The sequence below is a fragment of the Lemur catta genome, chromosome 4, assembly GCF_020740605.2.
Source record: "Lemur catta isolate mLemCat1 chromosome 4, mLemCat1.pri, whole genome shotgun sequence".
Lineage (NCBI taxonomy): Eukaryota > Metazoa > Chordata > Mammalia > Primates > Lemuridae > Lemur > Lemur catta.
In genome coordinates, this window is record NC_059131.1 from 6,603,801 (window position 1) to 6,624,049 (window position 20,249).

The 20,249-nt window shown below is 54.2% G+C and overlaps 1 protein-coding gene across 1 annotated transcript in view; it reads left to right on the forward strand.

Annotated features, from left to right (window-relative positions):
* The window catches only part of HPCAL1 (hippocalcin like 1), a 55,719-nt gene that overhangs the window by 25,303 nt on the left and 10,167 nt on the right, over nt 1-20,249 (forward strand). Inside the window, exon 2 of the mRNA XM_045549033.1 lies at nt 8,896-8,982. Within this exon, the coding sequence (XP_045404989.1) occupies nt 8,896-8,982 (87 nt within the window). The remainder of the gene's footprint in view (nt 1-8,895; nt 8,983-20,249) is intronic.

Sequence of the window (20,249 nt, forward strand, 5' to 3'; positions counted from 1 at the left end):
GGCTCTGATCCTGGGTAAGACTCTTTCTTCTTGGGCCTCTGTTTGCTCAACTATAAAATGAAAGGATTGGATAAAATGGGTAGTTTTTCTTTTCCTTTTTTTCTTCTTTGCAGTTGAAGCTTTTTCCTCTCAAGTGAAACCGCAGGCGGAGGTCTGTGTGCACAGCAGATGCGGTGGCCATGCGGGTGGGGGAAGGCCTGGCTGCTTCTCCTCCCCATCCTTGCAGGACTCCGCAGGGCCCTTGGCCCCCAGAGACAGTCGGGGGCTCCGGCCTGCGGTTCTGAGGCGCCCGGCGAAGTCTGAGGCTCTGCCGGGCCAGGACGGGCGGCGGGCAGCAGGCAGGTCTGTGGGCAGAGGGCTGCCCAGGGTGGAAAGGCTGGGCTGCCTTTGGATGTTCTGTTCTCTGGGGCCCCAGGGCTCTCCGGTGTTTCCCCTATGGCTGCCTCATTGTTCCAACTTGGCAAAGGTTCCTTTTATCTGCCTCCTTCTGGAACAGGAGGCGCCTCAGGCTCGGCCTGAGAAGGACAACAGAGCAGGCTTTTCTGGCCCCTGGTCCAGGGGTTGGTGGATTCGGGGAGCCGTGGTGGGAGGTGGCGGTGGCTGGGCATTGGCAGGTTCCAAGAATTCTGTTAATGGGCAACGAGCCGTTTTATTTTCTTTCCTGCCTGTGGAGGGTCACGAGTGAACAGACAAGTTTTCAGTCTCAAGGAAAGGCGGCACCTTCGGGAGCAGCCTGTCCCTCCCCTACCCTCCACCCCCCCAGGGGGAGAGGCCGGCGGGTCTCAAGGTCTCACTCTCGGCTGCCCCGAGGTCCAGGGCATCTTATTCCCCTTTCCCCGGAGCCTCGTATTATACTTTTGCAGCACTCTTTGGTTTTGAAAGTTCTTCTACAACAATTGTGCTTAAAACGTAAACTCCTTCCCCACCCCAAGCCCTGGCCCAGAAGCAAGGTTTGCACCCCACGTCCCACGGCAGACGTGAAACCTCACAGGTGTGTCGGAGTCCAGGTCTGCACAGCCTGCTGCCGCGGCCGAACCAGGACGTGTATCCTGTAGGCTTCATGCCTGGCTTCTTCGCCCCACGCTGTGTTTCTGAGACGCGTCACTGGGGTCCGTTTGCATTGCTTCACAGCAGCGACCCCAACCCCAGCCTTTTTGGCACCAGGGACCAGGTTCATGGAAGACAATTTTTCCATGGACGGGGGTGGGATGGGAGGTGGGGGAGGTAGAGCTCAGGTGGTGATACCTGGCCCTAACAGGCCACGGAACCGGGCCACAGCCTGAGGGTTGGGGACCACAGCTTTATGGTACCCGTTGTGTGAATGTGCTGCAGTGTGTTTACCCATGCACGCAGGTGGGCATCTGGAAAGTTTCCAGGTGGGCTTAGCACCAGTCATGCAGCTGTGAGTGTTCCTGCACATACCTTTGGGTGGACATATGTCCTTTTTTCTGTTGGACGTACATAAAGGAGCTGCATTTCTGGTTCCTGGGCCATGTGTGTGGTCACCTTCAGTCAACAGGCCAACAGTTTTTCAAAGCAGTCCTAGACGGTAGGTCCTTTGTTATGTGGCAGGAGCTCAAATGCACCGGCCGTGGACGTGGGAGCCGGAGCTGCAGTGAGACACGGGGCATTCTCTGGGAGTCAGGGGTCCCTGCGGCCCGGTGCCGGGCATTGGTCATGGCCACACGGCGTGGGGGTGGTCTGTCCAGTGCGTCACCCCTTTGTGAAGCTTGCGACCTGGCGGGTCTCATCCGGACGCCTTGGCTTCCACTGTGTGCTCTGAGGCTGCTCCCAGACCGCAGCCCACCCTGGTGGCACCTGCAGGACACATAGTCTCCTCTGTCCTTCAGTTCCTTGAATGGAGCGATGGGAGAAAATGCCTCCACAAAGAGCTGCGTGCCGAAATGTCTGTGCGACAGTATTCTTTGAGCAACTGTGCTTATTACCCGGGGACTGAAGTAGAATTAGTCATCTAAAAACCATAGTCACCTCTGAAATAGTCATAATCCAAAAACCATCCATCTTTGACTTCACACCCCATTATATTTTTTTCTCCCTAAGGGACTTTGCTTCTTAGTTAAGTTGGATTTCAGAATATATTAAAATAATTTGTCATCTCTTGAGCACACAACCTCCTGGGTGTGAGCAGGTGGGAGAGGCCAGTCCCGGTTCCCCGGACCTCAGAGCCAGCGCCGAAGCCTGTGCCTGGGAGAGAAGCGGGTCGGGTGCTGGAAGGAAGATGCTCTTCTAGCTGCCTTTCCCAGGGATTGGCCAGCGAGGAAGATGGGCACTCAAGGGCTGGGCCACCAAGGGAGGGACTGGCCCCATAAACGGCCCTAGAGCCATTACTTGCTTAGGCCATGACCTGCAGGGCCCAGGGGGACAGGCTGGGCTGCTTCTGGAATTGAGCTGAGAGGTCCTCCCACGGCGCCTCCTTACGGACCGTGAGTACATCCTGGAGGACTGGGCTCCTGCTCCAAGCCCAGAGGACCCATCACCACCTCGAATGCAGGGGGATCCCAAGAGCTTGTGTCTGACTGCCCACTGACATCTGGTACACATCTGAGTGTACCCCACTGGGCAGGTGGGGGCGGTTCCCTGCACCTGACACACATGTTGGGCGCCCAGCGTGGTGTGGAGTGTGCCTGGGGTTCTCCCGGGGAGTTTTATAGCTCAGTGCACTCACGTTCCTGGGGCCACACCTCGGATTTGAGGCTGCCAGGTTCTCACGGTCAGCTAAGTTGACGCCTGCTCATCTGTCCCTGTCTGTAAGGGGTGACCAGTGCTGACACCTGTATGTCCCCTGGCTGCAGGGCTTGCAAACCCTATGGTTTGTCCCTTTCTCCTGTGACTCTGCTCTTTGCCCTCCTGTCCTCTGGTATAGAGGGTTAGGAGGACGTTGACTTAGATTCTGTTTTTTAAAACAGCTTTATGGAGATGTAATTCACATGCCATACAGTTTACCCATTTAAAGTATACGGTGTGAAGTATACACTTCAGTGGTTTTTAGCACACACTCACACACGTGCAAGCAGCACCACAGTCCGTTTGGGAAAATTTTCATCACCCCTAAAGGAAACCTCACACCCTTTAACTACTACCCCCTTGTGCCCTGGCCCTAAGAAACCACTGATCTATTATACTTTCTGTGTCTATACATTTCCTGTCCTGGACATTTTATATAGATGGAATCGTACATTTGTCCTTTTGTGTCTGGCTTCTCTCGCTTACCATGATGTTTTCAAGGTTCGTCTGTGTTGTAGCATATGTCAGTACTTCTCCACTTTTTATGACTGAATGATGTTACGTTGTATGGCTAGACTGCATTTTGTTTATCCTTTTGTCCATTGATAGACAGTTGGGTTGTTTCCACCTTCTGGCTATTATGAGTAATGCTGCTACACACATTTGTGTACAAGTTTTCCTGTGGACATGTGTTTTCATTTATTTTGGGTACATACCTAGGAGTGGAATTGCTGGGTTATATGATAACTGTATGGTTAACGATTTGAGGAACTGCCAGACTGTTTTCTATAGTGGATGCACCATTTTACATTCCACCAATAGTATATATATAAGGGTTCTGTTTCACCAGATCCTTGCCAATACATGTATTGATCTGACTTTTTATTCTAGAAATCTTAGTGGGTGTAAAGTGTTGCCCACTGTGCTTCCAATTTGCATTTCCCTAATAACTAATTAATCTTTTCATGTGTTATCAGCTCCTTCTCCTATCTTCTTTGGAGAATTATCTATTTGGATCCTTTCCCTGTTTTTTAATTGTGTTATTTGTCTTTCTATTATTGAGTTGTAAGATATTAATAATTTTGATGAAGTTCAATTTATCTGTCTTTTCTTTGGTTGTTTGGCCTTTGGTGTTATAAGAATCCTTTGCCAAATCCAAGGTTATGAAGATTTACCCCTGTATTTTCTTTTAAGAGTTCTATATTTTTAGCTCTTACAGTTAGGTCTCTGATCCATTTTGAGTTCATTTTTGTATGTGATCTGAGGTAGGATCCAAATCCACTCTTTTGCTTGTGGCTATTCAGCTGTCCTGGTACCATTTGTTGAAAAGATATTTTTTCCCATTGGATGGTCTTGGCACCCTTGTTGGAAATCAGTTAACCATAGATATATGGGTTTATTTCTGGGCTCTCAATTCTATTTCATTGGTCTATATGTCTATCTTTGTGTCAGTACAACACTGTCTTGATTATTATTGCTTTGTACTAAGTTTTGAAATTGGAATTTTGTTCTTCATTTTCAGGATTGTTTTGGCTACTCTGGGTCCTTTGCAATTCCGTAAGAAATTTAAAATCAACTTTTCAATTTCCACAAAGAAGTAAACTGAGATTCTGATGGGGATTGCATCAAATCTGCAGATCAGTTTGAAGAGTATTGCCATCTTAACAATTTTAATTCCTCTGATTAATGAAAATGGGATGTTTTTCCAATTATTTACATCTTCCTTAATTTCTTTCAACAATGTTTTGTAGTTTCCAGAGTATGAGTTTTTCACTTCTTTTGTTACATTTGTTCGTAAGTATTTGATTCTTTGGTTTTTTAAATTTCATTTTGAATTGCAAGTGTATAGAAATACAATGGATTTTTGTATATTGATCTTGTATCCAGCAACCTTGCTGAACGTATTTTTTAGTTCTAATAGTTTTTTAATGGATTCCTTAGGATTTGCTGTATATAAGATCATGTCATCAGCAAATTGAGATAGTTTTACTTCTTCCTTTCCAATCTGGGTGCTCTTATGTCGTTTTCTTGCCTAATTGCCCTGATTAGAACCTTCAGTACAATTTTGAATACAAGTGGCAAGAGTAAGCCTCCTTGTCTCATTCCTGATCTTAGGAGGAGAGTATCCAGTCTTTCCCATTAAATATGATGTTGGCTGTGAGTTTTTTGTAGATAGCCTTTATCAGATCGAGGAAGTTCCCTTCTAGTTTTTTAGTGTTTTTATTATGTAAGTGTGTTGGATATTGTTAAATGCTTTTTCAGCATCTATTGAGATGCTGAAACTTTTGTTTTTTAAATTTTTTGATATTATGTTACATTAATTGATTTTCAGATAGTTAACCAACCCTGCATTCATGGCATAAATCCTACTTGGTCATGGTATATAATCCTTTTTATGTGTTGCTGCATTTGATGTGCTACTGTTTTGTTGAGGATTTTTGTGTTCACATTCATGAAGGATATTGGTCTGTCATTTTGTTCTCTTATGAAGTCTTTCTCTGGTTTTACTGGTAATACTGACCTTTCAGAGTGAGTTGGGAAGTATACGCACCTCTTCTATTTTCTGGAGGAGTTTGTAAAGAATTGGTGTTCTTTAAATGTTGTAGAATTCATCAGAGCAGCCATTTGGCCCTGGCTTTTCTTTGTGGGTAGTGTTTTGCGTACTAATTCAATCTTTTCACTTATTAGAGGTCTTTCAAATTGCCTTTTTCTTGAGTGAGTTTTGGTAGTTTTTGTCTTTCTGGTTGGCTTAGATTCTTACAGGCCTCTCCCTGCTCTTTCAGTCATAGTTGACATTTATTGAATTCTTTCTATGTACCAAGCACTTTTTGTGCATTAGCTCATTTAATCTTCACAAAACTTGATGAGCTAGGTGGTACGATTATCATCTCCATTTTTCAAAAGGGGGAATGGGAGCAGGGAGAAGTTAAATAGCAGGTCAAGGCTGCACAACTAGGAAATAGTCCAGCTGGGCCTTGAGCCCAGACAGTGCGGCCACACAGCTGTACCTGCCGCCCTCTCCCTGCAGCTCTCCCGAGGCCCTGCTCTGGGCCGGCTCCGTGCTAGGAGCTGCAGCACAAGAATGGGTCAGCCCTGCTCTGGCCTAAGTTGCTTGCCAGAGAACCCAAACCAAAGAGAGGGAGAGGCCTCAGGCCTGACGTGAACAAAGGGCTGGGGGAGGCAGAGTGCCAGGAAGGGCCCAGGAGAAAGTGAGGTGTGAAAGGGGCCTTGAAGGAGGCCCCCATGTGGGGCCCAGCTGGGGAGCTTGTGAGTGTGCCCCTCCCAGGGCTTTTGCCTTCTACACCTGCTGTCTCCCGAGCTCCCAAGCGCTCAGCCGAAGGGCCTCATAGAGCCCCCTACCCAGGGTGCCGACACCCCAGCTGGCAGGAGGAGTTCGGAGCAGTAGAACTGTGTTCGGCAGGGCTGTGTGAAGCACCCAGGCCTCTGCATTTTGCTCTTCTAGAGAGGAAGAGGCATGACAATTTGTAAGACAATCGCTAGACAGAAATCAGGAGCAGCCAGACATAACTCAACATAATTATTTCTGCATAATGACTTCTGCTACTTGATTCTGTCTCGAGCAGGGACTATAATCTTTATCTGTCACTGGAAAGCTGGTGGCCAGGGAGCCCCTGTGGCTTAGAGATAGAGCCAGGAGGAAATTTGCAATTCAAGTTAATGGAGCGTTCCCAAGCAGCCTGGGAGCCAGCGTCTTCAAGGTCTCGGCAACAGCGGACCCTCCTCCTGCTAGGAAGCCTGGTGTCAGAGCTGGCCTGGCCTCCTCTGCGGGGATCCAGCCCTCCTGCTTTGTCACTGATGGGGAAACTGAGAATGGCAGAGGTCACAGGGTGTGCCAAGGTCACTCAGCAGCAGAGGCAAGCCTGGACCAGAACTTCCCCCCTCCCTTCCCCGCCACCCAGCGCTCTCCCCACGGGCTGGCGCACCTGCCGGTGGGACAGACAGATAGAAGGTGCCTTTGTGGAGCTGGTCGCTGAGCATGGTGGTCATGCAGGGCTGCCCCACAGGGCTGGAGATGGTGTGGCCTCTGTACCTGGGCAGTGGTGGACCTGCAGCCAGGAGAGGGCCCGTGGCGCCAATGGTGCAGTGTCATGGGAGGGCCAGCAGACGGGGTGTTCACCTGTGCTGGCGTGGGGGACACAGAGGCCCCCCGACCTGAGAGGGTACCTGCTTACCTCCTTGCATGGCCTCTTAAAGGCCCCTTTAATTAACGAGAGCAGCTGGAAAGGACGGAGCATGGTTTGGGGATTTGTGTTTTGGGCGTCCAACGTCCCGCTTAGCCAGGTGTGACCTGGGCCAGTGTCCCGGAGTCCCTTTCCTCCTCCATAAACTGAGGGTGGGCACGAGCTCTCTCTGCCAGGGCAGTTGGGAGGGTGGGATGATGAACTGAGGACCTAGTACCTTCTGCTGCTGGCTCCATTACTGTTTTCTCCTTGACCTTGTGGAGGGCCCCTCACCCTACCCAGGTCTTGATTCCTCCAGTGTCAGAGCAGGGCGCACGGCTGTGAGATAGCTTAGCTGGGATCATCACCTTGAAAGTGCCTGGAGACAAGGTGGAGCGCGGGGGATTTTTAGGGCAGGGACTGCTCTGTGTGATACTGCAGTGGTGGGTTCGGGTCACTACGCGTCTGTATAGTGTGTAGAAGCTACTGTCTGTGCATAATGTACATTATCCATCCGCACGGTGCGTAGAAGGTACACCACCATGAGTGAACCCCAGTGTAAACTGTGGGCCTTGGGGGAGAGTGATGTGTCAATGTAGGTTCATCAGTTGTAGCAAATGTCCCACTCTTGTGGGGGATGTTGATAATGGAGGAAGCTAGGGGTGGGGTATATGGGAACTTTCTGTACTTTCCACTCAATTTTATTGTGACCCTAAAACTTCCCTAAAAAATGGTCTGTTACGTATATATGTGTGTGTACATAAATGACCCCGATCTATATGATACTGTCTGAGAAAGCACAGTGGTCTTCCCTGAGAGTCTCGGTGGGAAGATGCATGACTTTTCTCCTCCAGGTTTTGAATTCCAGCAGTGGGTTTGCATTCCGTAGTTGGCCTATAAAATTCTATATTAGGGAAACAGGGTAGAACTTTAACTGTGAGCAAGATATACCTTGCTTCCGATAATGTCCATGTGATGCATTTGGGGGCATTCATTTGTCAGACATTGATTATTGGTTGAGTGCCTGCTGTACACAGGCCCTGGTCTAGGCACCAGATGCGCGGAAATGAAGTGGACTCATTCCTGACCTGGTGGTGCTCACATCAGCTGGGGTTGGGTGGGGGGGACACAGCCCCCATTCTGCAGCAGCGAGGGGAGCCCCACTGGCACGTTCCAGGTGGACAAGCTTCCCGGGGCAGTGCGTGGGTGTAAACGTGATTTGCCCCACGTGGAGGGCGATTGGAACGCCTGTGTCGGAGCTGGTGGGAGGCGTGAAGGTGGGGAGTGGTCGGGCACCTGGGACACGACAGCCCGCGTTTCCCTTCTCAGTGACCGTGTGGTTTTGTGACTGAATGTCAGGTGATGCTTTCTGACCTTTTTTGAGCACTAACGCGTGCCCTGCGCTGGGCCAGGAGGAGGCAGGGATGGTGAGGGGCCACCCTGGGGGCACCTGCCAAGAAACAGGGGAGCGGTGGGGTTGGAGGGACCCTGAAGGGGCCGGGCCGGGCCAGGGCTGGGTGTGCACGATTCTGCTGAACCTGTACGTAGCCCGCAGGGCACAGGGTGCTGGGGGGAGACACAGGCTGTGTCTGTGGTGGCCTGGAGAGCTGCTGTCAGCTGAGGAGCGATGCTGTCAGGGTTCAAACTGGGTTTCCAGTCTGCAGAGGCCATGGCCACACTTAGCTTCCGAGCCAGCTTTGTGATAACTGGCGACCCCACCTGAGGGGGCCAGCGTCTCACCTGGCCCTCAGCGTCCCCTGTTGGGGACGTCCCTCCTTCTGGGAGCATGTGCCACCGCCCGCAATGGCTGGATGGGGGCCAGGGCCGGGGTGTTTTCGGTATTTAGTGTGGAGCTTGCAAGAGCTGTGGTCCCCCCGACAAGCACAGCGGCAGCAGCAAGAGGGAAAAGCGACGGGCTCTGGGCCAGGGGTGTCCGCATCCCCGATGACCTGTCGGTCCTCTCTTCCAGGGGCATGGTCTAGTGGCCTGGTCAAGGACGTGGAACCAGTCCCTGGAGGTTCTGACCCGCTCCGTCTTGGCCTTCGCTTGATCTCGGGTAAGTCACTCCTGGAGGCCAGCTGGCCCGAGGCGGGTACGGACCGAGGGGGAAGGGGGCAGCTTCCGCTGCGCTGTGGGGTCCAGCCCGTGTGTGGGGACCGCACCAGGTCAGTGGGAAGAGCCGGGAAGACTGGGAGTGGGGGCAGCCCGCCCAGCACCCCAAGGTCAGTGTACCCGGTGCAGAGGGCAGATGCCAGCGGCTGGCTCCATCTGTGGTCTCGGCAGGTGCAAGTCCCTCCGCAGGCCCGACTGTGGTGGCTTTCCCGCCAGGCACCGGCGGGCACACGGCATTGCAGGGCAGTGTGCTCCCTGCCCGCTGGCTGGCCCTGCCTCGCCCTCGGCCCGGGGAAGTCTGCATCCTGTGGGTGGGGCGGTGTTCCTGCCTCCGTCTTCCTGAGGGAGCAGTTTCCCACCGCCTTGTCCCTTGCTCACCCTGTCAAAGTGGTCTCCGGGCTGGGAGGAGACACCCAGGCTGGGGCCTGTGCCTTGGGGTGCAGGGTCACAAGTGGGTCTTTGGTTTCTTCCCCTCCAAGAAAACAGACACAGCTGCGTGTGGAAGGTGCTGCTTTGACTCACTTGGTCTCCTCCCCCCAGCCCTGCTGGAGCTGGAAAGGGGGGGTGACGTCTGCTCTGTGTTACTGGGACGTCACCTGCATACAGGTGTCCCTCCCCAAGGCCCACAGTCAGCACTGAGCACAGAGGCAGCTGGCCCAGGCTGGCAGCCGTGCCAAGATGCTGGGCCTGTGGAGGGGCTGGGCAAGGGGGCGGGAGGAGGCCCTGCGTGTCCCCGTCCTGGGGCCCCGAGTGTTTCAGTGCACACGCAGCAGGTGCCCCAGAACGGCCTCCACCACCACTGAGACCAGAGGGACTCTGGGGTCAGGAGGGTCTTTCTGACGTGTGCATCGTGGCCGTGGATGTGGTGGGGCAGGTGATGGTGGGGAGAGGACCCTCCTCTCTCCTCCCGCTTGGCGATGGAGAAGCAGCACCTGTGTGCTAAGGCCGTGGTCCCAGCCTCCCCCCAGCTTCCCTCTCCCCGTCCCCTGGCCATCCTGCATTCGGTCACTCGATGTGCATTTGCTGAGCACTGCTCTGGCTGGGCAAGCTTCCAGGCTCTGGTCTTCCAATGGCGAACAAACCAGAATAAAGCCTGGCCCCAAGGACCTTGTGTTCTAGGCGAGGAAAGACAGATGATGAACTCAACGATATATAACGTAGAGGAGAAAGCAAGCCTGAAAGGGGGATAAAACAATGTGTGTCAGGGCTTCAGTTTGGGGTAGAGAAGCCAGGGAAGGCCTCACTGGGATGTGACTTGAGCAAAGACTGAGGGAGGCGAGGGAGTGAGCATGTTTGTGTCTGAAGAGCAGGCAGTGCAAAGGGCCTGTGGTAGGAGCATGCCCGTGGCACCGAGGAGCAGCAGGAAGATCAATATGGCCTGAGGGTGTGGGCAGGGAGGGGGTGAGGAGGAGGGGACAAGCCAGGGTGCTCAGACAGGTGGGGGGAGCGTAGGTCACCCCTGAGGGGCCTGACACGTGCAGCACGGACCAGTGAGGAGAACAGATAATTGCGTCATTTCAGTGTAGCCAGAATCCCGTGGTGCGGCCAACCTTCTGGGTCCTTTAATAGTGACCTCCCCTCACAGGTTCAGAAGATAATTGTTGTTCCTGGGATTTGTTTAGCCAACAGTTCTTCTGGAAGATGTTAGACTAACAGGGCGTGGAGATTTGGGGTTCTGCAGAGAAGAGGCAGGAGACCACGGCCCACGTGTATGTGGGTCCCGGGTGGGCATCTCCGAGAGCCGTCCACACTGGCGTCCTGAAACGGCCCCTGTGTGCTCACTTGAGGTTACAGGCAGGGCACCAGGAAGGGAAGATCCTCCTGTGTCGTACGGTGAGGGCTATTTTTAGGGTGACTTGGGACAACTTTGCAGTGTCACTTCCTGTGGTTGTCCCCTCAGCCCTGGGGTGCAGATCCCATGTACACATATGTGTACATGCTCACACATGCACGCACACCCCTGCTGTGGGCAAGCACGACTTGGCCCAGGTTCTCGTCCACCGTGGAGCCAGTGGAGGGTCGGGCCGTCATCCCGGCTCCGTGGCAGGACTGCGGGCACCTGGCGAGGAATCCCGGCCTGTCAGCACCTCCTGAGCCTCTGCTCCATGTCCGCTTCTGTGTGAGGTGCTGTGCCCAGATCCCACCTGAGCAAGGCCCAGCTGGGCCCCCCGCCTGGTGGGGGGATGACAGGTGGAGGTAAAGGGAAGGGCGGCTTAAGTGGTCTCTGCTTGGTGCCGCACAGGAGGCTTCACAATGATGCTGCCAGTCAGTTCCCCGGGGGGCCCCTGAGCCCCGCCCCCCCGGCTCCCCCCATCCCACGTCACTGGCCTCCAGCTGGAGTCCACACCATCCTCCTTTCCTCCCCTTCCTGAGGGGTCCAGCACCACCCCTGGCACGTGGCTCCGACTTTCACATTTGCTCTCTTGTTGACCCCTTGAACATTTCTTGGACTTGTCAGAGCCCGTGTGCAAATTTTTAGCTTAGAAGTAAGCACTGGGATCATAGAAGATCTTAGCAAAGATTTGCTCTGTTGGCTGTTCCCAGGCCCTCAGAGGGTCCCAGCAAACTGGCTCTTACATAGAAGTTAGGGTATCTGAAGGCGTCTGGTGGAAAATTCAGAGACGTGTGGGCCAGGAAGGCGGCTCTCAGAGCCTGCGGGACGGTGCTCCCTGGGCCAGACATCCGAGGAGGATTTGGAGGTTGTCTGGAAGGAGCGCCCGCGTGGCTAGACCTCCTCTCCCCCTCCCTCCCTCCCTGACTTCCTTCCTTCCTCCCATCAGACAATTACTGTGCACTTCCTGTGTTTCAGGTGCCGTGTTAATAATTGGTTGTGGGATTATTCCTAGCCGCACCCTGCGTAAATGGAACCCAGCTCTGTGTCCTTGGGGAAGAGGTCAGGAAAGGACTGGGCCCAGCCTGGAGCCTCGAGGACCCGAGTCTGTCAGTTCATCCTGTAGTGCAGTGTCCCTCTGCCACTAGCACCCGGGCTCCGTGCCTGGCTCAGTAGGCCCTGAATGGGGTGGAGAAGGAACGAAGGAAGACAATGCCTTCCCCGTCAGCCCGTGAGCGCTTCGAGGGTGTCTTGTGCATCTGTGTCTCCCCGACACTTAGCGCTGTGGTTTGCACTTAGCAGGTGCGCAGTTAGTATGTTGAATGGTGAATGCGTACGCGGGCTGGTGTGTTGCCCCAAGTCTCCCTGCAGAACGTGTGGCATCTGGTGTTGTGATTTAAAGAGTAAAGGTGGCAAAGGCCTGCTTGTATGAGCTGTCCCCACTCCTGACCATAAACGCGCTCTCTAACGACCGCTCCAGACCGTAGCCCCGGGGCCACCAGCGGCAGCTGGCAGTCCGTGCCTGTGCGCCGTGTCTCCGCGGGCCGACGCCGTTTTATTGAGGATTTACTGTTTTTATTTTTTCCCGGAGACTTAAACATGAATCAAATAGCACATGAGATGATTCACTGGAGGTTTTCTTCCAAGTTTAAACAAACAGTAAGAAGTTTTTGGACGGGTGCGCTGAGCGGCCAGTGGGTCCCAGGCAGGCGTCCGGCTGGAGGTGTCCCCCACGGGCCTTGCGTCACAGAGGGGCCTTGCCCTGCGGGCCGAGCGTGTCAGCGTGCACAGAACCCCAGAGAGGGCACGTGAGTCTCGCAAACACCTCTCCAGGCTAACGTTAATAATATATCTTCTCACAGACGTCAAGATACATTAGACTGTGGTCAAACCTTATTCACTGGGGCACATAAATTCAGAATGTGGCAATAGTTCATTTGAGTCCTGTGGAATGAGAATGTCATCTCCTTAGGCAGACACTGGGCAGACAGTTAGCTTTCTCCCACCTCCTGGGGAAAGAGCCGGGTGGACGGATCTGCCAGACGAGATCCCAGGGAGAAGGGCAGGAATTCCTGGTTCAGGGAGCAAACCTCTCCGGCGCTTCAGAGGCCTCCTCTGGGGACAGACTCCAAGATGTTTCTTAGAGCTAGAACGTGCTGTGGGGACCACAGTGTCCAAACCCGTATCTTACTGACGAGGAAAGGAAGAGCTCTCGGGGCACGTGGCTTACTCACAACCCCCCAGTCCTCCAACTCCACCCTGAAGTTGGAAATGACAAATGTGCTGATAGCAGAGCTCTTACCTGCCCACTGCGAATGCCCCTCTGCCCGGGCCTCGCCCTTCACCTGATAAAGAGCTCAGGGGCAATTTTGCAGGTATTTTTTTGACTCAGACTTCATAAATTTGAACTACCTTTCAAGTAATTAGTCTGAATTCTCAGGGTTTGATGATATTTTTTCTTCTTTCCCCCAGCTGCCTCTCCTCCCCACACCCTACATTTGTTAATCTATCCACGTGTCCCACACTGTTCTGTACTGTTTTATATTGTTAGGCCATTCAATGCCCATGAAGGGGCCTGGAGAGGTACCAGGCCCAGGGCTGTGTAGCAAGAATGAGGTACTTGCTGGTGTGGTCTTCCCGAGGTCGGGTCCGAGTCATTGATGCCTGGGTGCTATGAGGGGCTCCTGTACCCAGAAGAACGTCCCGGGGCTGGGAGGAGCACCCCCATCAGCCAGCCTCCCCAGCTGTCCCTCCCCACGCTTTTCCAGCCATGCCCTCTGGCCTCCGACCACCCTGAGGGTTCCTCCTAGAACGCCTCTTCCGCCCCCCTTCCCTGGGTGTTTCCCAGCCCACCTGAGCTTCAGGGTCAGCCCCAGAGCCTCCCCCTGCCCCAGCAGAGCTCGGGCCCCAGCACGTCCCCTTCAGGTCCTGGTGCCTAAGGTGTCGGCACAGACCTAGCAGGGACGCGGATAGCAGTGGGATGAATGAATGGATGGGAGACCTGACCCGTGTGATTTTTCTCTAAGAATAGAAAATTCCCAGGAGTAAAATCCTGGTCATTCTATACCCTGATGTGTTCGGAAGGCCTTCACTCTGACAGCACCCCCTCCCGTCCTGGGTGGGGGACCAGGCCAGTGAGGAGGAAGGGGGTGCAGTGCGCGTGTGTGGTGTCTATGATAGGGGTGTGCATGGTGTGTGTGTAGTGTGGGGGGCATGTGTGCATGGTGTGTGTGTGTGTGTACACACATGCACATGTCCAGGCCTGCTCAGCGTGTTGGGGTGCTCTGGGCGAGTCCCAGCCCATCCCCCAGCATCTGCACACGGCACCGTCCTTCCTGTGCGTGTAAACGGAGTCTACATTCCCTTTCAAACGGGCCCAAGCCAGCTGGCAGCACAGACTCTCCGGGAAACACCTGCCCCGAGACAGGAGACCTTGCCGCCGTGCGTGCACCCAGCCCGCCCGCTCCAGGCCCGGCAGGCGCTGAGCAGCACCCACAGGTCTGCGGCCCCTTGCTGGTCCCAGGGCTGGAGCCATTCTCGCGCCCGGCAGTGTGGGGCTTGCGGAAGGCTCCCCGCTGCCGCTGCTGTGCGACTGGACTTCCTCCGTCCCTTTGCCTCGTTTTCTCTGAGAAAAGCAGGACTTGGAATTTCACTGACCCCGGCCCAGCGGCATGTGTCTGGGCCACTGTGATCCCAGGCTCTCTGCCCCCCAGGCCCAAGGATGCCAAGCAAGAAGGGTCTCCAGGAGGTGCAGGGAACCCCGCCGAGCCCGCAGCTCCCAGCCTGGCCCTGCTCAGTGTCTGACTAAGCTCATTAAGTGCACCCGGGGTTTCCGTTATCATAACAGCTGTGACAGTACGGCCATAGGTTTGTCTGATGCCTTCACTTGGTCAAAGTCCTTTCACGGCTTTTGTTTCCCTTTCTCCTCGTGGCTATACTGTGAAACCAGAAGGCAGGGACCCTTATTCCCATTTTATAGTTAGGGAAACTGAGGCCCGGAGAAGTTAGGAGACAGCCGAGCTCAAGACCACACTAGACAGGGAGGCTGGGAGGAGGCCGCTGGGCCATGGGGTCTGGCTGTAACATTCCTGCGCGGCCCTGGCCCCCGGACACACCCCCACCCTGACTGTGGCCCCCGAGGCTGGAGTCCTGCTCCTATTTCACAGAGGAGCAGACAGGCTTGGTCTGGAGCATTGAAACTAGGAACTGTAGCATGGCCCTGCCTGACCCAGGGCCCTGCTCAGCACCCCTGGAGAGCTGCCTGTCCCTCCATGTTCCCTCCGAGGGCTGCTGGCCACTGGCCAGGGCAGGCTGAGTCACTGGTCAGGTAAGGCTGTCCTGTAGTCTCAGTTTGCTCCTGCTGGGGTGAGACGTCCTCTGGGGAGGGCTGTTGCTCACCCCCTAGCCCGGGGTGTCCCAGTGGAACTGCAGACCTAACTCTGCCATCTGACGTGTGGCTCGCCACCCCCCCCCCCCCCCCCCCCCCCCCGCCGCATGGTTCAGCCCTTGAGTCACTCGCAGCTGGCAGGGGAAGCGGGAGGGACACACTCCAGGACGCCTAGCGGCTGGCGGGCCAAGTCACCACGCGTCACGAGTACAGCGGGGCCGGCGGGGGGGGGGGGGGGTGGCCCTGATGGGGACCAGCCCTGTGGCTCTGGGCTCCGTCCCGCCCAGGGCTGAACACACGTGGCGGCAAGTCTAGGGGGATGGAGAGGGGGCCTCTGAGCTCGCAGTCGGCCGCCTGCTGCCTGCTGTGCTGCTTCAGTTTCCTTCAAAAGAGCAGTTAGCTTGTGGTCTCTGTCCAGGTCCCCGAGGATAGGCAGTTAAGTGATTCAGATGTTGATTTGCTTCAACTTTTGAATTTTTATTGTATGGTTGAACAGTAGCTGAGTCCTGCCCCTCGACTGGTTAAGTCATCCGGAGTGTGTCTACGGAGCGTGGCCCCCCTTCCGTGCGAGGGCACGGGCATCACAAGCCCCCACCGGCTCTTCTCTCTCCCGGGGTCAGCTCTTTGTTGCCACCACGCTCTCCTGCCACAGTCATGCTCCATGCTGACGATCCAGCCTCTGTGGGTGTGGGGACACTGTCCCCTCCTGGCTGTATGGGTTTTGAACGCTACAGGACACAGCGTTCTTTGTGCCTGGCACCCGCCGTGCCCTTTGTCCGCCCCACGCAGAGAGCTCCCGGGACCTTTAAGCCCCGGCTCGGTCTCGCCCCAGCTGAGCGACCGCTCTGCGCCCAAGCTCCGGCGCAGAGACTCTGTGTTGAGTCTCTCGAGGCGCATCACCCCCGGCTCATGGTGCACATGGGGCCGGGGGCACTTCACGGGGCACCAGAAAGAGCCTCTGTGTCTTGTTCATCCAGGTGTCACCATGCCCAGCATGGAGCGAGCACTTGGAAACCATCGAGGCGTGAGTGAGGGAGCGAATCTAGAGCCTTCACTCCCCGCTAGCCTGGTGTTGCCGAGGTCCATCAGAAACCCCCCGGTGTTCAAAGCAAGGCTCTGGGCAGGGGCAGAGCAGCCCCAGGCGTGTGGCCAGGATGGCACACCTGCATCCCACCTGGCACAGGTGCTGTGTGGCGGCCCCTTGCCTGGCATCCGGCACCTCCCACCTCTGCAGAAATGTGGACCTCACAGAAGGATGGATACACACGCAGTGTTTGCCTTCAGAGAAGTCCCATGGTCTTGTTTGGGTCCTGCTTTTGAGTTTCCTTTTCCTGTTGCGTTAGCAGGTTTTGTCAGGGAGGGGATCATTTTCTTGGGCGTTTCCTTTTCCTGTCCCCGCTGGGGAAGCAGCTTAAGGGGCTCCTCCCGAAAAGACTCAAGTTCTAGAGAAGTTGGCTCTAAAATGAGGCCTCGGCACCCGCCAAGTGAATGACCTCTCTGGAGGGTGGCCAGAAGCCCCTGTCCTGCCCCTCAGCCCACTGGCTGGGGACCATATAGCTGAGGTTTACCAGGGAGAGGGAGACTGGCAGCAGTTTGGTGAATGGACCCCCGAGTCTGACACACCCCAGAACCTCTACTCTGCTGTAGCTGCTCCCGCGCCAGTCAATGGAGATTTCCAGAACACTAAGTCTCCGTGTGCCTTCGAATCTGAGCCAGAGAGCACTTTACCATCCTAACCCTCACCTTCCTTCCGGCTTCCCTAATACACGAAGAGTCACAAAATGTCACAGCAAGAAGGATCCAAGAAGAAAACCCTTTGTTTATTCATTTGTTCATTCTCTCAGGCACTGTGCTAGGCCCTTGAATACACAACCAGTAATTCAAACATATTTATTGAATACGAATTGTGTTGCAGGCCCTGTTTGGGGCATGTAGGGTTACGGCAGTGAACAAAAGGAGGCAGTCCATCAATAAATGCAGAAATATGGCGCCTGGTAGTAGGAAACACTATGGAAAGGGACCAGTGCTGAGGGTGGATGCCACTGAGGTGGGTCCTCAGAGGCAGCTTCGCCAGGAAGACCATTGAGCAAAGACATGAACACAGTGGGAGTGAGTCACTGAGTCACGCAGATACCAAGGGGATGGAGGGGAAGGGAGAGCAGGGAGGTATCCGGAACTGCAAGTGCAAAGGCCCTGAGGCTAGAACATGCTTAGGTTCTTGGACTGATGAATGAAGTATTCTCTTTCCTTGAGGAGCTCACAGTCTAATGAAGGAAAAAGACTAGCAAATGATGTAATAAAAGTCAAGGTCATAATAGAAATAAGTGAAAAACGCCATTGGAATGCAGAGGGAACAGCAATTGCAGGGGGCTGGAAATGCATCCCCAGGGAGTGATATGTGCGTTGCGCTTTGGTGGATGAATAGGAGTTTCCTGGGGCTGAGGTGAGCACGCCACGTGGATAAACTCATTTGCAGAGGCTGGAGGTGTGCAGGGAGAGCCACCCACACTTTCCTCTTCCTGTTCGGGTAGCAGTTTCTGTGAGAGAAAGAACATTCTCTTGGGGATTTCCACCTTGGGAGAGAGGAACGTGGGGCTGGTCAGGACGCGGAGGGGACTTTGTGCCTTGCTGGCTCTCCCTCGTGCCCTTTCTCTCTTGTGTTTTTTTAAAGGCTTTGGGGAGTCGTGGGGATTTTAAGCTGTGGGGATGGGTACAGAAGTCAGGCAGGCTCTGGTTGGATTTCTCAACAACAGGTCACTGGCCCGGAGCCCATCCCTCGGATAAAACACTGTGATGCAAGAGGTTTCAGGCAGACATCCAGAAACAGGCTCGAGGTCAGTAGGTTGAATGTGGATGTGGGCACACCTGGAACCGTCTGCCCCAGCGCTGTTACGAACCTCCTCTTTCCCCAGACCTGCCGCAGCGGGGTTGCTGTCTAGCTCCCCAGAGGCAGAGGAACACGCCTCCTTCTGCAGCCTCTTCCCCTCGCTCAGCCTTACTGGGGTCAGAACCCGGGGTCTTCACTGCACTGGGGTCAGACCTGGGGTGCTCCCTGCAGCTGGGGTCAGACCCGGAGTGCCCCCTGCAACTGGCCTCTAGCGAGTTCTCAGGCCCTGCCAGCTGACATAGAAACTCAGAGGTAATTGTGAAATGCAAACACCATTATCTTCCATTCAAGGGCAGGAAGGAGTGAAATAAACAAAGGCTACCACAAGGTGCTAATGAGCTTCAAAGGGGTCCCAGTTTGGTAGCTGCAGATCTGGGGTCCCTGGTATCATCCATGTGACACTACCTCTACCCAGCGTCTGCCACTAGAAATATGATGGGAGCCACATGCATGTGTCATTTTAATTTTTCCTGTAGTCACACTGAAAAAGTGAAAAGAAACAGGTGAGATTAAAACTTGTTTGATTCAACCCTTATATCCCCAAATGTTACCATTTCACATGTAATCAAGATAGACAAAGTATTAATGAGATATTTTACAGTATTTTTTCCATATTAAGTCGTCAAAATCCAGTGTGTATTTTACACTAAGGGCACATACGTGAGTTCGGACTGGCTACATTTTAAGTGCTCAATAGCCACATGTGGCTGGCAAGAGCCCTAGCTTACAGGTGGAGAAACTGAGGCACCCGTGAGGGTGGCAACAAAGCGAGGTGGAGGTGTGGCGGGGGCGGGGTCTCAGCGCAGGCCCTGGGAGCCTCCCAGCTGCGCCCTCTAGCGTCCGCCCAGCCACACGACAGCCGGGACAGCCTCGGGTACCTGCCCCTCTGCGCCCGGGACAGAACGGCCCCTCCTTGGAGAGCTATGCTGGAAGCCAGGGCTGCAGGAAGCTTGACTCTCACCTGCTTATTTGGTGGAAAGAAAGACATGGGTCCGAGTTGTTTTGAAAAATACAATCAGCCCCAGAAGAGGGGCTTAGCCCTAGGAGGAGTGTATGTCTGGGGGTCACGGGGAGAAATAACTGGGTCTGGTGCTGGAGGAGAAAGAGCGTGACCCCATCTGTTCTCCACCTGCCGCTTCTGCCTCCCACCCTCCTGTCCCACCCCAGACAGCACCAGCTCTCATCGCGAATGAGCCAAGCCCTGGCTGGTCCCTTGAGGTAGAAATTCACGACAAACGCCCTTCCAGCCTCTTCCCAAGCCTTGGTGTTTTATAAGGAGCTGGTGTCCCCCACCACTCCCGTCACCTTCCCTCCGAGCGTGTCTGAGTCTGGTTGGCCCAGCAAGCTTTGGAGATCTGACTGACGGAAGCATTTGGGAGCGATGGGATAAGATGCCAGGCGCCATCAGCCGGCACAGAGCTGGATTAATGGGACATCCGAGCACTCGGTCCCCGGGAGCCTCCCTGAGCAGCTGCTAGAACCATGCCTTTAAAAAGGCTTTAATTTACAAGGAATGCTGACTTTGGGTTAAATATTTTCATAGGGATCCCCAGCTACATGTTTGCATTTCTTTTTTTCTTTCTTCTTCTTCTCTCTTTTTTTTTTTTTTACAATTTAGCACATTAAGAACAGTAACAGAGTAACTGAGAACCAGAGAGATGGATACAAGCGCTATATTAGCTCCCTCCCCCATGTGTTTGTTACTGTGAATTAAAATGTCGTCTCTGGTGCTCTCAGAAGGCTGTTACTAGCCTGACCGAGACGCACTTGAATACGAAGCTTTTACAGCTGAGTAGGAGACGGCTCTGCCCTACAATAGATGGCCCTCCCCTGGGACCCCAATTCCTCACCCCACCACCCTCCTTGGAGATGAAAGTAAGAATCTCTGATAATGAAGACTGGGTTTGCCTAATTACCGGAGCCAGGTGGCCATTTCTGCCGGGAAATGTCAGTGGTGGCTTTCTGTCTCTGCAGAAAGGCTTGTTTCCTGTCAACTGTCTTGCCAGACAGCCAAGCGTCAATAAGATTGGCTCGTTTGCTTAATTAATGCCAGGGGTCACCACAGCGTGCAGCGTGCACCCATCCCTGTTCCTTGCAGGGCGGCTG